General features: G+C 40.0%; 1 protein-coding gene across 2 annotated transcripts; it reads right to left on the bottom strand.

Moving 5' to 3' along the window:
• Window positions 1–3775: 3775 nt before the first annotated feature.
• Window positions 3776–20186, bottom strand: LOX (lysyl oxidase). Of its 2 annotated transcripts, XM_008530548.2 has the most exons (7): window positions 18593–20186; window positions 18153–18261; window positions 16664–16801; window positions 15253–15409; window positions 11809–11904; window positions 11334–11449; window positions 3776–7400 (listed from the first exon to the last, which is right to left on the bottom strand). In XM_008530548.2, exons 1-7 carry the CDS (start codon window positions 19221–19223, stop codon window positions 7394–7396), a joined length of 1254 nt encoding a protein of 417 aa, XP_008528770.2. In that variant the 5' UTR covers window positions 19224–20186; the 3' UTR covers window positions 3776–7393. The 2 variants fall into 2 exon arrangements, with proteins under 2 accessions (XP_008528770.2, XP_008528779.2); XM_008530557.2 differs by lacking the exon at window positions 3776–7400 and having other exon boundaries at window positions 11330–11449.
• Window positions 20187–20708: the final 522 nt, after the last annotated feature.

Raw genomic sequence — 20708 nt, 5'->3', positions numbered from 1 at the left:
TGACCTCATCTCTTTAGATCTCTGCTCTGCAAAGCAAATTTAAGCCAGTTACTGATGTTTTTGGCTTCAGGCTCAGAAACCTCTGGGATGAGTTGTCATACCTGTGCACCACTCCCACCTCACCCCAGCATCAACCACATGTAAATTTTTCTATACCCTGGATTAAAAAGAACGGTGAGAACAGGACGAGAGAATATTGGGAGAGGTACAGGTCTAGCTGCCTACTTGTTGCTCCTACCCAAGCCTCTCTTTCCCACTGTAGTTCTTCCAGAGCACTGATATTTTGCTGTGTTTCTCTCTGAGGTTTTCCTTCCCCCTTTTCCCCACCATTGAACTGTACCCACTCTACAGGATTGTAAATGTGTTAATATCACAATGGAACTAATAGAAGAAAAGAGTGCAGCGCTCCCTCCCTAAGGTACCCCTTCCAGAGGGAGCCTCTCGCTGTGGTCAAAGACAAACAACAGGGTAGAGGGATGGTGGAGGGGTCAGTGGGGATGGGTAGCAATTGGAGGTGCAAAACCTTAAAAGGATGGCTCTTTCCCTTGATCTTTTCCCTTTTTCTCTTTGGATTGACCTTCCTTTTTGCAACTCCAATGTGATTGGTTGAATAAGAAGGAACTAGGATCTTCTCTCACTTGTAAGGAGGAGCTTTCTTCCTGAAATGCCCTACTAAGACTTCATGAAACACAGCAGGTGAGGAGACAGTGAGCAGGCTGTTTAGACCCGCCAACAAGGGAGGGGAATAGTGTTAAAAGGGAGAGAAAGGTGGCATTACTTCTTTCTGGGGGAAAAGTCAGCCCTTAGATACTGAGAATATGGGGATCTCTTAACAGAAATCAGGTGGATGAGCAGCTTGGAAAGAAACGTTTTGAATTGGATTATATAGATGTTGATTTTACCAGTCATTTTGCTGGACATAAATAGGGTGGCTTGCTGGCTCCCAGAAATCTTCTCATTGATAATATCCATAATTACTCACCCCCTTCCTCTGGAGTAATCATTTTCCTTTTCCCTACCTTCCCCTCACACTCACACATAAAGCCAAAATACAGTCGTGTGATTTGGTTGGGAGTAGCCATTCTCTTACTTGATCCTGTCTCCTTGACTTTGGTGACTGAATAAGGAAGAGCACTTGACTCAATCCGGACCTGTCACAGTATCCACAATGACTGGGTCTGGGATTGGCACATGACCCAGACTGAGCCTCCGAAATGCCTTCCCCTAGATTTTTCAAATTTGAGCTACAGGTTAAAGCTGTTTTCTTGAAATCTCATCAACAAGCCATGTAAATGTATATCCAGATTTACAGGCAACAAGGCTTCCATCCTCATGGAGAAACTAAACCAAGAGAATGAAGTTGATGCACAAACAGAGAAAAGACATTCAAGAACGTGGGCTTGATGATATTTGATTTCCTGGTTCCACGTGCTTCTGAGACAAACCCTCTCTTTGCCCTTCCTCCATTTGGTTACATGAGCCTATAAATTCTTCTTTGGACTAAGCAAGTTTAAGATATATTCCTGTTACCAGAAACCAAAGGGCCCTAAAACAAAAGTGAAGTAATCACAACTATCAGATTATTTATATGTCCATGAATCTTAGCCCAGCAGCAGCTCAACCATAGATTGTTATAAAAGATTTTTTTTCCCTAATATCATCCCTCTGAAAAAATAATGTCATCGTAGTAATTGAAAGTAGTTGACTCTAATGTTTGCTGTATGACAATGGTATAATTCAACAGTTTGCAAACAACTGGTTGGTAATATTGGCTGCAAATTTTTCAGGCTACAAATTTATGTTAGTTCAGTGAATATATGTGCAATGAAGATCCAATATTATTTGATTTATTTAAAAAAAGTAGTTATCTCTTAATAGGCTCTATCATACGTTTGTCCTTAGTCCCTGTTATGCACAATTGTGTCATGAACTCTGGTTTGACTTGGTATGTAAAGAAATTGGGTACTTGCAATATTATATTTCAACAGTGGCAAAGGTATATTCTTGGTCATTATATTGATGGTTTGCCTTATGGTTTGTGATTTTATTTTTTCTCTCTCCAAATATGGTGCCTATTACCCATAGCTAAGCAACAAATTATTGGGAACAAATTGTAAATGCATGCATATATCTTTTCAAGTCCTTTATTCCCAATGCTGTTTTTCTCTGCCCATTGTGAAAAGTACTGAGATTTAATGGAAATTTACTGAGATTTAATGGAAATTAATTTGATTATACTATTATGTATAATTCATAATTTATATGTATAATTTCAATTATACAAACGGAATGAACCATGAAGAAAATGACTGGTTCACCCTAACTGTTATAAACAACTAATATCTGGGAGAGAAAAGATTTTAATAAAGGGTACATAAAGCATTCAAGTTATCTGACAAATAAGAAAGACGTATATTTGTTTCTAAAATAGAACATGGTTTAGAGACTGAAATGATCATTTTCATTGAAAGGATCCTATTTAATCATGCAGTTTTTAGGAAGAAAGACATGCAGTAAATTGGTGGGTTTCAGGATTCCTGTGTCCTACAGCTCAAGTGCTGCCACTATCACATATTTGTTTTAAGTAATTTGTTTTAAGTAATTTTTGATCTCATGTTTATGAACTGATAATTACTTAATATATCACATCCCAGAGTTTTCCAAGAAAAAACAATTTCACAGGATAATAAGTGCAATTAAAAAAAAAAAAGACTTTTGTGGCAAAACAAATTTGAGAAACACTTGATAACAAAGACCAAGTGGTTTCTTTACTACTTGGCTTCTCCGAATCTTTAACATGGTAGTAGGTACTGTGAATCTCCACCATAGAGATGATACTTCCCATACTTATTTTACTATGGGATTCTTTTTGAGTAGACAACCTTGTGAAACTAGAATTTCTCAGTACATGCTTTAAGGGATTTGTTCGACCTATGTGTTAATCCTCTATTAATATCTGTGGCGAGGACTGGAAATATTAATAAGTGAGTAACACAAGGCAGTCAAGTTTTCTGACAAAAGGAAAGATCTTCCCTCCCCTATCATTAGTTAATAGGTTAATAATAAACAGTGCTTGAAACACTGCATATTGATGAGACAAAGGAAATCATCTTTCGCATTAATATCGAAAGCGTATTCAGATACTTTGCCTTGAGCAAGCAGGGAAGCAGGAAATTGGTGGTTTCATGTATCACTGACATTTTACAACTCATATCTGCAAACTACTAGCCATAAGCCTACATCGGTTTTACCTGAGAGAGCTCCTTAAAGATCAATTATTTTTATGGGTTAATTATCCCCCCAAAACACATGCCCACACTTTGGGGCCTGTCTGTCCTCTCAGGTTACCAGCTTCCAGGCTAATCTGGTATATGTTTAAATAAGGACTACTATGATGGCAATATTTCTCTTTATATGGATAATTTGCAGCTTGAATTGGATGTGTCCCCTGAGTGTATATATGATCATGTACATTTCTTTCAAACCCTAATCAAAAAAGAGTGTGGTTGTTCTCACAATGGCTGCTCTGCATCCTTAGAGGTGGCTGGTAATGGTGACAAAAGTTAAGATCCATTCATGTATGATAGTTTCTTTTTAAAACATCTGCTAGATTTTTATCCCTCAGACAGATTTCAAGTCATGTGAGCTTATTAAACAATTTGTTAATACAAAAGGCAATTAAGCAAAACCACTCATCATACACATGGCTTTAAGATTTTAACCTAAAATGAAATTCATATCATTTATTTATATGTAACAACAAATGACCACTACAGACACTTGAAATCATTTATTCAAGGCATTTTTACATAATCTTGCAATAATACTATAGGCGTATAATAAAAGAATGTGAGAGTGTAAAGAAGAACATAAGCCAGTGTCTGGGCATTTAAAATAAGAGCTCTTCAAAAAAGCTATAAATGTTTTACAAATAGGATTCCTGAAAAATTTGGAAGAAACTAAAACTTCATTAAAAACAATACCAAATCACAAGTCACTTAGTTCATAGCAAGCAGTTATATAGTAATTAAATGTTTATATCCTGTGAGCTAAAACAACACATTTTACATTCAAGTTGATATAATTCAGCACCATTTTGGCTTGAAGGATAAATGAAATGCGTTAAGTGTTCAAAAGTGGCTCAGGACTTTTGATGGCTTGGAATGAAATATAGCTGTTGATTAAATATATTGATTGTGAATATGAATTCTAAACATAAAAAATATAGAAAAAGGGTAATTTTTGCTTATTAGTTGCTATACTGTTAGTGTCAAAACAAGTTATTTTTTAAAAAATATTTTCTGACCAGAATTCAATATTTTCACACAATTTGCTAAAGACGAATTCTCAGCCACAATAATTTTAGTGGACTGCATTTCCTCTAGAATCTGTATATTGGGACTATTTATGAGTGTGATTATACTATGAGGTTTCAAGGAGAAAAAAATTGTTATTATAAATAATGCCTAGTGAATAATTAGATGATAGATTGTGAATAAAATTATTATGTAAAAACTTAAAGATTTCCTGGAAATAAGCAAATTGTGGATTCATATGTTATGGTACTGTTGGGAGACTGAATCCCAGTCCCAAAGGTCAAGATGTCTTTAACCCAGACTATAGTCTGAATAATTATGAGGCCACTAATATGGCATGTGGAACACTCACTAAATTATTTTCCTGTTAAGCCCATTTTTTCACAGTCTTTGTTAGTTTAAAAGCCAATCTCTTTTCAGTACTGAACATTCTTTGCAGCATTTCTACTTCCTGTTTTAAATTTTTTTATTTGGAGTTTGGTAAGACAGGATTATATTTTTTATTTTATTAATGGACAACTTTTATCAGCTAATCATTATCTGTGAGTTCTGTTCCTTATTCAGAGAAGAGATCCCTTGAGGTTCAAAAATATTGAGTGTAAAATCAATACTTGTAAGTCATTTGGGAGTGTTTGGGGGGGCGGGGAAGGAATGTTTATATAACGGATAAGTGGGCGTCTTTAGCCTCCTAACTGAAATGCCTTTTTTTTTCAAAATCAATCAAATAGTATGTGTTATATTTAAAACGCACACATTTCAGGGGTTAGAAACATAGTTTTAATTATTAGTAACACATACATGCATATAACTATTCATTTTTAACTTATTTTTTAAAATAAAACATGGTCATGAAAAACAATAGTGCTTAAAATAGAAATTTTTTAGATGTACTTATAGTTGTTAAAAATGAAATAAGATGAGTCTAATGGTAATAATGATATTTTTAATACTTATTGAGGTTAGGGACAGTCTGTTTTATATCCCAATGCCTAGCACGTGTGTGCCTGGCATATACTAGGCCAAATGATGATGATGAATGGACAGACAGATGGAAGACCCATTGAATGATAGTAAATATGTCTTCTCATATGTATCCAAGGGCCATGATATTGGCTAGCTTTTAATTACGGGGGTAAGAATCTTAATGAAATGATAGATCTTAAATCTGTAGACGCCAGTCTGGCTCAGTATTAATACTGACAGTAGTTTTTGTTTTTTTTAAAAAAGCAAGTATATTAAAATATCTCTATTAGAAATCTAAGATTACAATTTGAAAGGATCATTCTACTATCTTAAAACTAAAAAGCAATTTAAGGCAAAGAGGTACATCAAAGAAGCTTTTCCAGAGCTCAGATTAGCTCAATGAAAGTTCTGGGTCTCTATCAAGCCCTCTGTATTCTCTATTGGTAAGTGTGTGCCCTGGCAGATGAGGATCACGTGGCCCGCTCTCTCCACCCCTTGATGACCGTCCATCTCTAGGCCTTCTTGCTGTGCTAGGCACTAGTGAGTGCAGAACGATTAGTAGTAGTTGGTGTTGACTTTACAACTCTACGACATAAAATACGGGGATGCCAGCTCACTTTAAAATTCTACCTAACATGTCCTGGCACTGGAAACACCTTGCTTGAGATTTTAGTACTGGATAATGCAGGAAAACTTCTGCTTAAGCACCACTAACTTAAAAGTGTAATTTGATTTCTTTCTGTACCTTTTGAATCTAGGAAAAAGAGAAATTCTCCAAATTCTGGTGTGGCACATGGTTTCACAGTTTAAAATGAAATCACAGCTGTCTCATTACGCAGCACAGTCCTTGGTTTTGCAGAAAGTATTTTTTTCCCTTATTTGCCAACCCCTCAAGTATGTAATGCTATGTGCTTTGCTAATTTGGATTATATTTTGGGAAAACACACACAAAAAACACGTTATGACTGATTCCTGGATGACCTAGGATAACAGTCCTGTATCCACACATATTATGTCATTTATTCTGGATAATATAACATTTTTTAGCATTCTTCTTTTTAAAGCTGAACATTAAAAAATGTGAAAAGTTGAAAACCCCAAGATGTTTTTCGTTAATTTTTTTAAGTATTTGAGAGACAGTTGTGGTTTGGGGGACTTGTTTGTATGATTTGTATGTCAGCAGGGAAATTCTTTTGGCTACTAGTTCAATATAATTAAATGCATATTATCTCCGGATGTGTCACATCTATCATCAGAATGACTTCCTGATGAATGACATCATCAGAATTGGCACAGTTGTCCTATATATACCAGTCCCCAGAATGGTAATTTTAAGAACGCCACTTAAAAGGTCTCTGCCCATAGGAAAACTAAAGAGTAGAGAGGAGCATCAACAAATGTCAGACAGGAGTTGGGCAGCTCAATTACTTAATTCATTCCAAAACAAAAGGTGACTTAAGTCAGAATGAAATTGTACACTTGACAGAAAGAAAGGAGTTTATCTAATAATTTGAAAATGTAAACATAAATTTTATATAGGGATGTAACTATCTGAATACATATATTGCCATTTCTCTGCTATATAGTACTATTTCTTGACACCAATGGTAATGTGTTTGTTCCTTCCTCAGCACCAAGTGTGTCCATATCTATTTAAACAGTAGGAGCCTCATTTCAAAATTAATCTATGCTAGGACATATATAAACCAATTATTATTACGGTTCACTGAAGTTTCAGCACTTTAGAAAATTCTCAGTTCAAAGTAATTTTGGCTCATTCATTGAAATATTATTTTCCCTTTTGCACTACAATTTAAAAAGAAGCATAAGAAATATGGATTTCTTTGAAAGAGCCAAGTGTACAACTACAGAATTGAAACGTGTTAATTCACAAAGTAATGTGAATAATACTCTTAAAGATTTCCCAAATAATGCCGATTTAAATGTCCAAAATCCAGTTATGTGCTTTGTTATAAAACAGTCCAAACAAAAATTCCTTTGTTGTTTTCTTTTCTCTCTTTCAAAACACATAAATCCTACTGAAGTTAATCTATTTTTTTCCCACTTCAGAACACCAGGCACTGATTTATCCATTGGGAGTTTTGGCTTGCTTTCTAATACCTAGATTAAGAAAACAAAATAAGACAAGTTATCAACCTGATAGTATTATGAATGAGTACAGTAGACAAGTTTAAAGTCAACCTTTTATAAAATGTATGTAGCAATTTCCCTCCACCTAAGCAACAGTCACCTTAGGAAATTATCCATTAATACATTATTTTAATATTGATTTAAAGAAAGTGATTATGTCAGTAGCAGAAAGTGCATGTCTGATGCCTACAAACTTGATGCTTAGAGTTCAAAGAAACACACTCTGAAACAATAGAGTTAAGCAGCCCTCATAAGGACCAGCAGCTTCACCCAGGTGAGTTGACTCCATGGAGCAAGTATGGCATGTCCACCAAGAAGCAGGCTCATGGCCTCTGCACCATCCTGCAGTACTTCTTTTCCAGCATGATTTTGGATGTAGAATGATGCATTAATAGACTGGGACAAAGCCAATAAACCGAATATTGTATTTATATTGTGATCATAGGTCCCCACATAAAGGAGATAAGAACCATTTAGTCCAAATCATAAGCCAGCAATTTCCAAGTAGTAATTTCTGTGAGAAGAGAACTTAATTATCGCATCTTCGAACTGAACTGGGCCACAGAGTCGCCTCACTCATAGGTTTTGTTCACAGTTGGGGAAATGGGCAAGAGAGGATACATCAAAGGCACACACTTTCTTACTGGGTGGTTTTTACACACCAATGGAATACTCTCAAATATTTGATTAGCGTGAAAAACAATCAGTGAACTGAGAGATACGTCTTTAAGAGTTAAAAGGGTACAATAACATTACCAAGGGAATCACACACACTGCGCTTACAGAGCCACCAGACTGACCACGTGGCTTTAGGCAAGTTCACTCCCTGTTCAAGAAACTTCAAAGACCCCCATGGCTTCCAGAAAGAAGTTCAAACTTTTTAGCTTGCTCTTCAGTGCTCTTTGATCTGGTCCCAACTTACTTTTCCATCCTTTTTACCCAACTCTTAACTCTGTGAAACTTATGCCTCAGCCAAACTAGAAGACTTGCTTTTCCAAACATCCCCTGCAACTTCCTGCCATGTAGTTGCCGGTGACATTGACTTCTCCTGGCATGCCCTTCCTTAATGCTCCCCAGTGCACGCCTCCTCACTCTTCAAGGCCCGATTCAAACACTCTCCTAAAGCCACTCCTGAATCTCAGATAGAGGAAATCTCTCCTTCCTTTGAACTCTGATCCCAGCAAGGGAGGCCAGAAGTGAAAGTCAAAACATGAGTCAAGCATCACTCTCCCGAACGTAAGGATTTCTTTCTCAAGTCAAGGTTTCTGCACTTCTCCCATTATTTCCCACTCATGGATAAGTATGATCTTCACTGCTTTCTTTTCTTTTTTTTTTCTGAGGAAGACAAGCCCTGAGCTAACATCCACCGCCAATCCTCCTCTTCTTGCTGAGGAAGACTGGCCCTGAGCTAACATCCGTGCCCATCTTCCTCCATTTCACATGTGGCACACCTGCCACAGTATGGCTTGACAAATGGTGCGTAGGTCCGCACCTGGGATCCAAACCAGTGAACCCGGGGCCACCGAAGAAGAACGTTCGAACTTAACCACTGTGCCACCAGGCTGACCCTATGATCTTGTTATTTTATTACAGATCACTAACTATGGGTCATTTCACTTTTTCATGTTTTCATCTGATCAATACTGCTTACTAAAATTTTACCTCAACCATTCTTGCAATTTAGTTACAGTCAGTGAGAGCTAGTTTTAAAAAAGAACAACTCTATGCTGGAGCAATATACCAATTTTTATTTGTTTTAAATATCTGGCCATATCCAATTCAATGGATTCTACTGATGAAAAGCAAGACACAGTCTATGCAACAACAGAGTCACCTCGCCAGACCTGTTCCTACTGGGAGGTCAGCAGTTGTACCTGGGAGTCACCTAGCTTATTCTGACAGAAGCCCTTCGGTTTCCACTGCATTTTACTTGACCCTCATGGAATTTTCATATTGTATCTCTATTACAATTATGAATGTATCTTTCTCACCCTCCAAATTCTAAACTCCTTGAAAGAGAGAGTCATTTATCTATTAAACGTTGAATAAGAGGCTACGTGGTGGCAGACTTGTACCTGACAATGGGTATACAGTGGTGGACAAGAGACTAGATCCCAGGCATGCTGATGTGGAGCAGGAGAGGAACATTAAAGCCATTCCCTACAAAGGAGCAGTAAAGGGTCAGGAATCATATTTATCTTTGCATCACTTTCCAATATCTAGTTTAGGACCTCAAAAAATACATAGTGCAAAAGTGAGAGTGACAATGAATAAATAGAGAATGAATGAATAAACTAAGGAAGTATAAAAAATTAAGAGAAATTAATCCAGGTATTTTAAATTATTTTAATTTATTTTAGCTGAAATTACACTGATGTTCTGTGGATTTTCAGTTATACTATGATCAACTCCACACAATATGGGCCATAAACTCAGCCAGGGTTTCTGTACTGGGGGCATGTTCAGAAGAATATATCTGATTGGCTTTTTTCAGCGCTGTCCCTTTGCTGTCATAGGCCACATCTATCTCTAATCCTGTGATGATACTTCCAAAGCACAGGCTTTGCTCCCTTATAGGAATAAGGAAAAGACTTATCCAGGTGACTGCAGCCCAAGCCACAGTACCTGGCTCTGAAATGGAGCATGGGCTGCTTTAAGCCCCACCTTCCCCTGGCCAGGTGTAGGGCAAAACCAGGTTTAGGTGGACTTGGGAAAGCCACAAACTACAGGTTCATGTGCAGCCAAACATTGTCCTGGTTTGTCTATTAGAGAGAAAATTTTATTAATTCTAAGTTTCCAGTGTAGCTCTGTTGCACCTTTCTGCACGACCCTGAGGTACTGGTGCCTCTCCCACGTCAAAGCGAAGCTGATGCATGTTCAGTATCACTCTAACAGTGTTCTCATTGTTGGGATGGTATCACACACAGGTGGCATATGTAGTTAGGATCTATAACCCAGCAACTCTAGAGCAGGCAGTGTTTAAGGGGTTGGGGTGGGACAGAGAGACAAGCAGGCAAAACTACCCAACTTTCTTTAATTATTTTCATCAAAGCACCACTCCTGTTAATATTTATGTGCTAGGATTCTTTTTTTTTTAACATTTTTTTTTTTTTTGCTTTTTCTCCCCAAATTCCCCCAGTACATAGTGGTATATCCTAGTTGTGGGTCCTTCTAGCTGTGGTATGTGGGACATCGCCTCAACATGGCCTGATGAGAGGTGCCATGTCCACGCCCAGGATCCTAACCGGCAAAACCCTGGGCCGCCAAAGCGGAACGTGCGAACTTAATCACTGGGCCACGGGGCCAGCCCCTGTGCTAGGATTCTTTCCAAGATTTTATTCAAAGAAGGGTGTCAGGACCAGGAATATTATGAAGGAAACTTGACACACTCCTACTTTTGCAATGTATTTCCTTAGTACTTATGGTTCTAGAACTCAAATATGTGAAATCTTGATTTCTACAGAACAGACGGTCTAACCTCTTCAATTGCAAACTTAAGGCAGCGATTTTCAAAACGTACTTTGAAGAGCTCCTGGAATTTCTTCAGAGCTCCTTCATGGACTATGGGGAAGAGGCAGGAAGCCCAACTGTTTGGGCTCCCACAAGGTCACCCACCCTGCATATTGCATATTTTATATATTCAGCCTCCACATAGGTTTTTTGGGTAAACGATGTGTTCTGTGTGTATGTCTTGTCCTGAAAACTAAGCTTTAGGATGATAAAAACCTGTGTACATCCCCTCTTCTCTAGCATTATCAAAAAAAAAAGATCAGCTCTAATTATGTGATAATGCAGATTGTCTACCACTTTCTACCTTCAGTCTATTTTACAAGGAAGCTGAAGTCATGGATAAACTAAAACGCTTTGTGAAGAGAATTGCTTAACTAGGCAAATAGAACTCACGGTGAAATTGTGCAACCCGAGGCATACGCATGATGTCCTGTGTAGCGAATGTCACAGCGCACAACATTGTTGGTATAATCCGATTCGGGCACCAGGTAGCTGGGATTCACACTGACCTAGGTAACACAAACGGCATCTGTGTTTCAGATTTCATCAGCAGTGTTTACTGGTTAATTTCTTCCTATTTCCAGGGAGCTGGAACAGGGACACGCTTCAACTAAATCAAGCAGGGAGGGGGTTTAAGTCAGGCAAGTTGTTAAACTCTGGGGAAGTTACAGAAGAAGGCTGTATATTTTTCCCTGAAGTTCTTTAAAATAAGAATTTTTCTCATATATCTACGTTGGTTTAGAAATAGTTCTAGAAGATGTATAATCGCTCGCAGGACCATTATCATTTAACGTTTGACTCCAGAGGAGGAGGGCCATGCAGTTGCAATCGAAACAAATTACAGGTATGTATTTTCAAAGGTCTCTACCTTTAGAATGTAGTTTCCAGGTTTTACATCTGTAATATCGATCCATTGGCAGTCTATGTCTGCATTATAGGTATCATAGCAGCCAGGACTCAACCCCTAAAATAAATAAAATAAAAAATTTTTAAAGATGGTATATGGTTAGAGTAGGCTAAAGAATATGCATATTATTTGCAAATTAAATGTTAAGTACTTACAAGAGTTTGACATAAAACTATACTTATATTGCATCTCCTTTGAGAAGTATATATTACTCAGCCTTAAAGCACCTCCAGCTAAAAAAAATACAGGACTAATATAAGTAGTAGTACATCTAGCTTCTTAAAAGTGTTATAAATAACCAGTGATAAATACAATCTTAACTGACAAAATAGGCCTCCATCAAAATTTTAGAATATCACCAAGGTCAGGAATAAAGGCCATGTGATAGTCAACCGAGCTCAAATGTCCTCTTCTTAGTGTACCCTCCCCAATTTCTCTTCTTGGAAGTTACCTTCCTGTATTCCAAATGCCCGTGATTCTTTTTTTGTGCGTATAGATCTTATAGTGTGTATCCTTTTCTTCTCTGTATTATAACCATACAGTATAAAACTTTATCTAACTAGAGACGGTAAACTCCCTAAGAGTGGAGTCTGTGCTGCATTTTGGAATAGATAACATTTATGAAGTATGTATTATGTACCAGTTACAATTTTAAACATGTTACATATATAAATTCAATTTTCACAGCTACATGAGGCAGGTGCTATTATTCTCCCCAATTTACAGATGAGGAAACTGAGGCACCATAAGGTCAAATAACTCGCCCAAGGATATACAGTTAGTAAATGGCTGAGCCAGTTTTGAGTTTAGGCACTCAGGGTTCAAGGTCCTTGTTCTTAACCACCACACTACACTCTCTCACATTGTCACTGAAATATTTTGTTGAATTAAAGTGATGAATGTAAGCCTCAATGAATGAAGGCCACATCACTCCACTTGCTAAGATACTCACTTCAATAAGTAAACAAGTGCCTTCTATGGTTGGGGAGGAGAAAACTACCAACAAGATACGGTCCTTGCTCTCCAGAAAGTAATAGTCTGGAGAAATTTGCTCAAATTGGAGTCAAAAGGTATGTTCTTGATTCCATTAGTTCTTCATGAGAAGTTTTAACTGTTGTATTTTCCTTCTAATACTAATCTAAAGTAAATTAAAAAGCATGTGCTAGCATCATTTTCACTCTATACTGCCACTTAATTTCAGCACCCAAAATCACCTCAGTGCTGAAGATTACCTTGTCACCAAAGAGATGGTAAAATCTCTAAGTATGTCCCCCCAGTGTTGGTTTGGCTACAGCCCGATTTGGGAAGAACAGGGGAGAACTGTGCTCTCCCACAGCATACCTAGGCCACACTCAAAAGTACCTGGGCCACAGGAGTGAGGACCATATTCCCACCTTGATCCATGCCAACTTGCAACTGTTCATTAACAGTATGTTGAGTAACAAATACATAATACGGAATTTTTGGCTTCTGATTCCTGCACACAATTCTGGTTCTGGCACATAATAGATACTCAATGAGTGTCAGCTATTGCTGTTGCTACTGCTACTACTACTATTAACTACTACTACTAACTACTAACTACTACTACCAATGCCATGGCAGTGTAAGGGATTCATTGGATTAGATACTTAATCTTACTTGAGACTGGTTTAAATAATGCTGCAATGCTTATCTTACCTTCAAGTGAACAAAAGAGCTTTAAAGAATGCTGAAACTGGCATTCTAGGATTACTCAGAAGGCAGAATTTAAGTTATGTATGAGCTTTGATAATTTGAACTAGCAAACAAAAAACAGCAGTTTTTAAGGCCATTAAGTAAACAGGCATTTCATGTATTCAACGTCAAACTTTAAAAACAGATAGATTAAACGTAGAACCTTAACCAAGGCTGTCTAAATTAGCTATTTGGGGTTAGCAAAACACAACTGTTTCTTACATTAAATTAATGAGGTTACTGTGATGGTTTCTAGTTTCATACATATTTAATATGTAAATTTGTTATTTAAGAACTTAAGAGTTACATGAAAGTATAAATACAAGGAAGCTATATCTAGTTTTGTGTTTGGATGCATTTAAACCACATTGTAACACAACACATCTAAGTCAACAGTGGGGCTTTGTGAGAATTTTTCTTCCTTTAAATGAAGTCCACGTTCAAAAACCACCAGTGTAGTGAAAAACACAAATACATAAATCACTTGTAATGCAAGACCTGATGAATAATGCTTAAAGAGGAGATAAATGAGGATGATAAACAAGAAAGCTACCATATAAAATGAAGTGGGGTTACCCCAAGGAGTCGGGGGACCAGAAGCGCTATAAATACCTACAGTCCCAGATTCAGGTATTTTGGCAGTGAGCTGTCCAGCGTGCCTCTTTCTCTAAATGAACAGAATACACTCCAGGTGCCCGGCGCAGGCAGGTGCTGTGGGACTTGCAGATCACTGAGTGAAAAGGGACTTGTTGTGTGCACATATGTGCAACGTGTGGGGAGGTTACATCTTGTTTTCTTAAAGAATAAGTGCTGCCCCAGGGCACATGGAATTGAGCCTTTTCTGCCTCCAATTGCTGTGCTGTTCCAAGCTCAGAGAAAGAAGCAATGCTAACATTTAGGTCACCAAAAGCTTCCTGCCACAGCCCTGGAATTTGCTTCCCAAGATGCCAGCTGCTGATCCCTTTGTGCCCTGAGTTATGTACATTTCACTACTGGTAGCCAAGATTTTGGCTGGAGTAAAATTATAATGTCCTTTTACAAATTAGGGTTTCTTATGGAAATACTGGCATAGCTTTTAACTGACACACATTTTCCCTTTATAAGACATACAAACTGCTTAGTTCAGCACTATTTTTAAAAATCCATCCAAAGGACATCTGACATCAATTATACTGTAGATTTAAATATATATGCGTGGAGAAAGAAATTGTGTCCTTCTGCTCTTATTTGCATGATTAAAAGAGACAGTTTTCTTAAAATGCTTTTGAAGAAACTTATTTTCTCTCCTTTTGCTAAGCCCAATCACCATTCTTTTTTTAGCTTAATAGATTAGATGGAGGGATCAATGGTTTTGCAGGTGAGAAAACAGAGATATCTTTTCTATAGTTACTTACCAAGCCAGTTAGAATACAGAATGAGTGCAGATATTGGAAACCATTCAGATTTTTTCACAGAGTAAACTGCTGCTTTTCATTGTGGAGCATAAAGAGTATGCACATTGACCTTCTGTGAGGATGAAATACTTAAAAGTAATTTGGATCATCAAGCCATCATTTTCCTTTTCCCAATTATTTTCCATCTTGACTAGATGACCCCCTTATAAAAGACAGGCAGGAGGGAAGAAGATAGAAGACCGTTTTGTTTTCTCTTTGAAGCCTGCAGTTTCCTGACCTCAGAGTGCCAACCTACCTGCGTGTGCGCAGTACACGCAAATCGCCTGTGGTAGCCATAGTCACAGGATGTGTCCTCAAGACAGAAACTTGCTTTGTGGCCTTCAGCCACTCTCCTCTGGGTGCCGGCATCAAGCAGGTCATAGTGGCTGAATTCATCCATGCTGTGGTAATGTCTAACGTCCCACACAACACAGAGACAGAGGTCAGTAACACGCAGAGAAAGCAATGAGGATTTTAGACAACTTCCCCAGCGGCCTGACACATTTGTTTTCACATTAAAATTGAGATCAGTTCATCTTCTTAAAGCCAAATTCATGCTAGGTTTTTCTTCCAGGGACCGCAATCTATCAGAACTGTAAGCTTTTAACTTTGCTGCTAGGAAAAAAAGACACATTTTGAGGATTTTGCTTTTCTATTACATCCTGTTTTATCTTTGAATATTAAATAGAAATAGACAATAAATTATCTGTGTTTAAGCAAAACTTGCCATATGTTCTCTAGTATATTTCTTTTGGCTGCCACTACTGATGTTTCATTCCAAAAGAGAAGAGCACATGATTCCTGGGAGGTTTCTGTGAGCTTTTAAAAAATTGAGTTCTCACAGTTTTAAAATCATTACTGAAATGCAAAAGAGAAAAATGGCATGCTTTCTCCACCACTGTAATTTAACTAGTATAAACTTTTATTTAGAAATAAAATAATTCTATTTTGTCAGCAAATTAGGTGCTCATATCTATTATTCTCATTCATTAAAGAGAAGGTGCTGAGCTGTTCATCTTCTCACATAAGGAAGGAATGAGAAGAAATGGCTCAAATGGCAGAAAGTTTAAGGGCACACATCAGGATTTCTCGGCAATAAACTCTTGGGCAAGTCACCAAGGCAAATTATAGAATTACCTTATGTGAAAGTCTTTAAATTTAAGACAGAACAGGCAACTACCCTGGGTTTGATACTGGTCTTTTAAAAGATGAAGGCAAGTCCTGCTCAGCTCATGGAGTACAACCTCTACATCTTTCTTTGACAATGGTATCTGAATCCTTTTGATAACAACTTGTGGTCTTTATCAAACCCTATTAAATGCTAACTAACTGTAGATGAACTTGGCTGCAATAGGCTTTTTTAGAAATCTTACCTGTAGTATATTGGAGTAAAATTCTAGTGAAGCCAACTGCTACATCCTAGCAACAGCTTTAAGAAGCTAGACTTCGAGTTTCTAATTTAAAAGATAACTGGATCTGGTAGTTGATGTATTATCTTAAAGACAGACTCCCTTGATTATGTCAAATTACATAGAGATAAATTCTAAATGTAAATAACAGCAATTTTCTCCCGTTGTGTAAGGATTGCGACCTGGATTTGTTATATCAAGAATCACCCGAAAGATGAGAAAGCAACTCAAAAGTACCCAGGAGTCCCATCCACTTACTGGTGACAACTGTGCCATTCCCAGGAATATCTTGGTCGGCTTGGTAAGAAATCTGATGTCCCTTGGTTTTTCACTCTTTGGGGAAATCTTAGCAGCACCCTGTGATCATAATCTCTGACATCTGACCTGTATGCTGAGCTGTGATTTTGAAAAAAGAAACATTGTGATTTTCACGGAGTATTAACTAAAGACAAAACTACCAGCAAAATCCCAACTAGACTATCAGTTCCAAGAGACCAAGATATTTTGCTGATTTTGTTTCTTGCTGAAACCCCAGATCCTAGAACAGTGCCTGGCAAGTAGTCAGAACTCAGTGAATATTTGTTGATGGGTGAATGAATGACAATTATGAGAATCCACAGTTTAAAAGTGAAAAAACATAATAAAATTAGCATTAAAAATTTACACGTGATAAGTAAACTTTGTAGTTATAATCAGTTCAAGACTTACCATAGAAAAGAGTGTAACTGAGGTGGAAATTATCCCAAATTTTAAAAAATCATCCATATTGACTTATTAAGAACTTTGAATTTAACAATATATTTCTTCTTAAACAGTTAACCAAAGTGTAAAGTAGGGAAATAACTCTAAGGTACATCCAGCTTAGATCAATAATTTTGTAACTTCACTGTCTTCAAAACAAAGGCATTACTGTAATAACAGCATAGGGAGTGCAGTGGTGTGAGTGATGCAAGACTCAAGAACGAAAATGATGAGCTTGGATTTCTTCTCTTCCTTTAGCCTGACAGTTACAAAGGGTCAAAGTGGAAGAACTATACAAATAAACACTACTTTGTTCCTTCTAATATATTTTGTGTGAATATATATTCAAATACTATCAATGACCTTATTTTACACTTTAAAAAATTTTATGAGACCTATCAAAACATCGTTTGCTCCCTCTGCTGGTTTCCCAGCGGCAAACTCAGAGAATTCCATTCCTAAAATTGCTGCGATTTTATTTTAGGACTGATGCAAAAACAAAGCTCTTGCTCATGCTCTTATCCTGGCTGAAGTAAGACCAAAACAACTAAGTTAATTGTGGCTTCAAACAAAAGAAGAAAATAGGCTTTGCCAGTGAGGGGTGCCACACTGGCAAATTAGGCGCCGGTCTTTTAAGGGTTTTAAGGGTTCTTCCACTACTAGTTTTTTCCACGTTATTGTACAGTTGTTTAATCGAAAGTTATTGAAAACAGCTCCAAAGTTTAAGCATCTTGGAAAAAGAATACGAGACCCCCACTCTCCAGGATAAGGCTTTGCTTTATCTCCCTGATGTGTGCCAACATTTGAAAGGCAGAACCCAAAGAAATCTTCAAAATTTTAACTCTCCATCCAGGTCAGCATGCCCAGGAGATGAGGTTCCACTTCCCAGCTCTTGTCCCACTTCCCAACTCTTATCTGCAAGGGACAAGAGCGGTCAGAACCAAGCACCGGAGCAGCCCCCGGAACCAAGACGAAGGAGCCAGTCCGCCAAGATCCCAGCCGGTACCTGGCCAAGCAGTTTTCCTCCGCAGCGCATCTCAGGTTGTACATGGGCATCTTCTGCACGTAGGTGGATGCCTGGATGTAGTAGGGGTCGGCCACCAGGTCCGGAAGACCTAAACATCAGCAGGCGATGAGTGTAGCAGTGAGACAACCTCCCACCCTGGCTCCAGGTCCCTCCGTGTCCCTTACTCCTCACCCTTCGCCCAACAGGACTAAGATGTCAGGCTGCGGGTAGCAGGAGAACGGGGCTGCAAAGCAAAGTGGAAAGGAAGGAGGGGCCAGGCGCGCGGTTTGCACCAGATTCCAGGGCTGCCTCTGCAGGCGCAGGGGGAGGGATCGGATCTGCGGGGACTAAGGCCTGCCGCGCCCAAGCAGCCACGTCGGGGAACCACAGGGCTGGGGAAGGGCTTCGCGGGTGTTCCGGCGGGGCTTGGGATTGCTTACCGTACTGGAAGTAGCCAGTGCCGTATCCGGGCCGGTACCTGCTCCCAGGCCGGGGCCTTTCGTACGTGTCGTAGTAGTTGTAATAGGGGTTGTCGTCGGAGTACTTGTAGGGGTTGTACGGGTCGTCGCCCACCATGCCGTCCACGTGGCTGGGCGGCCGCAGATTGCTGAGCGCCGGGCGGTCTTCCGGCGCTGTCTGGTTACCGGCGCGCGAAGACTCGGCGTCGCGGGCCCCGGACGGCGAGTAGCCAGCTTGGAACCAGTGGCGGGCGGCGGGTCGGGGGCGGCCGGCGGCTGCTCCGGACGAACCGGCCGTCCGCGCCCGCGCCCCCGCCGTGTGGTTTCTGCGGAGGACCAGGAACGGCGTGCGCGGCTGCGAGGCGGCGCCGTTGGCAGCGCCCGGGGCGGTGGCGCCCGGGTCCCGTCGGCGCTGCGGCTGGTACTGCGAGCCCAGGCTCAGCAGGCTGAACACCTGCCCGTTGTTCTCCCACTGGATCCTCTGGCGCCAGGCGCCTGGAGCCGCCGGCGACTCGCGAGGGGGCTCCTGCTGGCCGGCGGCTGGCGGGGCGCAGCGCACGAGCGCGCAGAGCTGCAGCGGCCCGAGCAGGAGCGCGGTCCAGGCGAAGCGCATCTCTCCCTTTGCCGGATTGTCCCCACTCAGGGAGAACGTAGCTCGGAAAAAAGGAAAACGGGGCTCAAATCACGTGCGGGAGGGAGAAATCTTCAACCCAGGAGGTGGGCAGAACGCGGGTATCTCAGTCCCCACCAAGCAGTGCCAAGCGTGGGCTGCAGACCCTTCTCCAGTAAGGGCGGCTGCTGGGACGTGGCACTCGCCTCTCTCCTCTTTCCTAGTCCTTCTGGAAGGCGACGGGGAGCGGCGCGGCGGCCCCGGCGAGCGCGCAGTGTCTGGAGTGAAGGAAGGAGGAGAGATTTTAAACTTTCTGGCACGTTTGCAAAGTTACACAAGCCGTTCTGGCCCGGCCGCCCCTCCGCTATTTGTTCACGTAATGCGATTGGAAACGTGCAAGGCGGACAGCTCCTCGCCTCTGCTCCTCCCTCCCCTCCCCTCCCCGTCCTGCCCTCCTCCCCCCAGACACGTTGCACAGGGAGCGTTAAGGGGAAAGAACAAAACGGAACACACATCCTGAGACACACTCGGCTTAATCTGGGGCGAACATGCAGGAATTTCAAAAGACTCAGACAGGCAAAGGCAGCCAGGCCATGGGGCGACGCCAAAATATGCACGAACAAAAATGCTATTAGGTCACCAGCGCTGGAGAGGCGGGAAGTCCGGAGGTGGGGAGGGTGCTGGGGGCGAGAGTCGGGGAGGGGGGGCGGAGGGACGATTGTGACTAACGTTTATCCATAAGGATTTAACCAGACATATTTCCTAATGCACACTCACTCGCATTTATGGGAAGCGCCCTCAGCAAATAAACCCCAGGATATCAAATTTTGTTTTTCTGTGTGTAGGTAATGTGAGAAATGGGTTACAAATTTGTTTCCTACAGTGAATATTTCAATAACCAAAAGTGAAATTTTACAGGGACCAAAACCAGTTAACGCTGAAGCCATGAATAAACCTGTCTCTTTTTCAAAATGCCGGCCTGATTTGTACTTTGAGTGGAAGTGAAGAATGGTCTTTCATCTCGACAGTGTCTACCAGGAAGTTTCTGTAAAGGGAGTTCGAGCAAATCTGCCTAAAACAGCTCTCAGAAGGCAGCTTCAAATGAGCACTTTATCTGACTTTTGTCTCTTTCTACTTCTGATAAGGAGGTTTGACTTTGGGTTTTAAAAAACTTAAACCACCATTTGTTAAGTGTTGAAAAGTCAGTAAAGCATCCTGTGGTGTTTGATTTTTCCAGTGTAAAGAAAGGGGTTGCTAAAGAAACAGCCTTGGGGTTCAGATTTTGTTGAAGAGAAGGGAGTAGGAGTGGCCGCAGGAGAATGGGTAATAGGGTATGGGTAGGAGATGGTAATGCTCACTGGAAAGATGCTTAAGGGACCAGTTATTCACATAGGGTTTGTGCAGCGCTGGAAGCATTTCAAAGAAAAACGTTTCTAAATGGCCTGATTTAAAATCACAACTCAAAATCAGATTTTAATAACCTTTTAT

The sequence above is a fragment of the Equus przewalskii genome, chromosome 13 (genome assembly GCF_037783145.1).
Source record: "Equus przewalskii isolate Varuska chromosome 13, EquPr2, whole genome shotgun sequence".
NCBI classification, from domain to species: domain Eukaryota; kingdom Metazoa; phylum Chordata; class Mammalia; order Perissodactyla; family Equidae; genus Equus; species Equus przewalskii.
The sequence above is the reverse complement of the archived record's forward strand: the minus strand, read 5'-3'. Positions and strand labels throughout refer to the sequence as shown.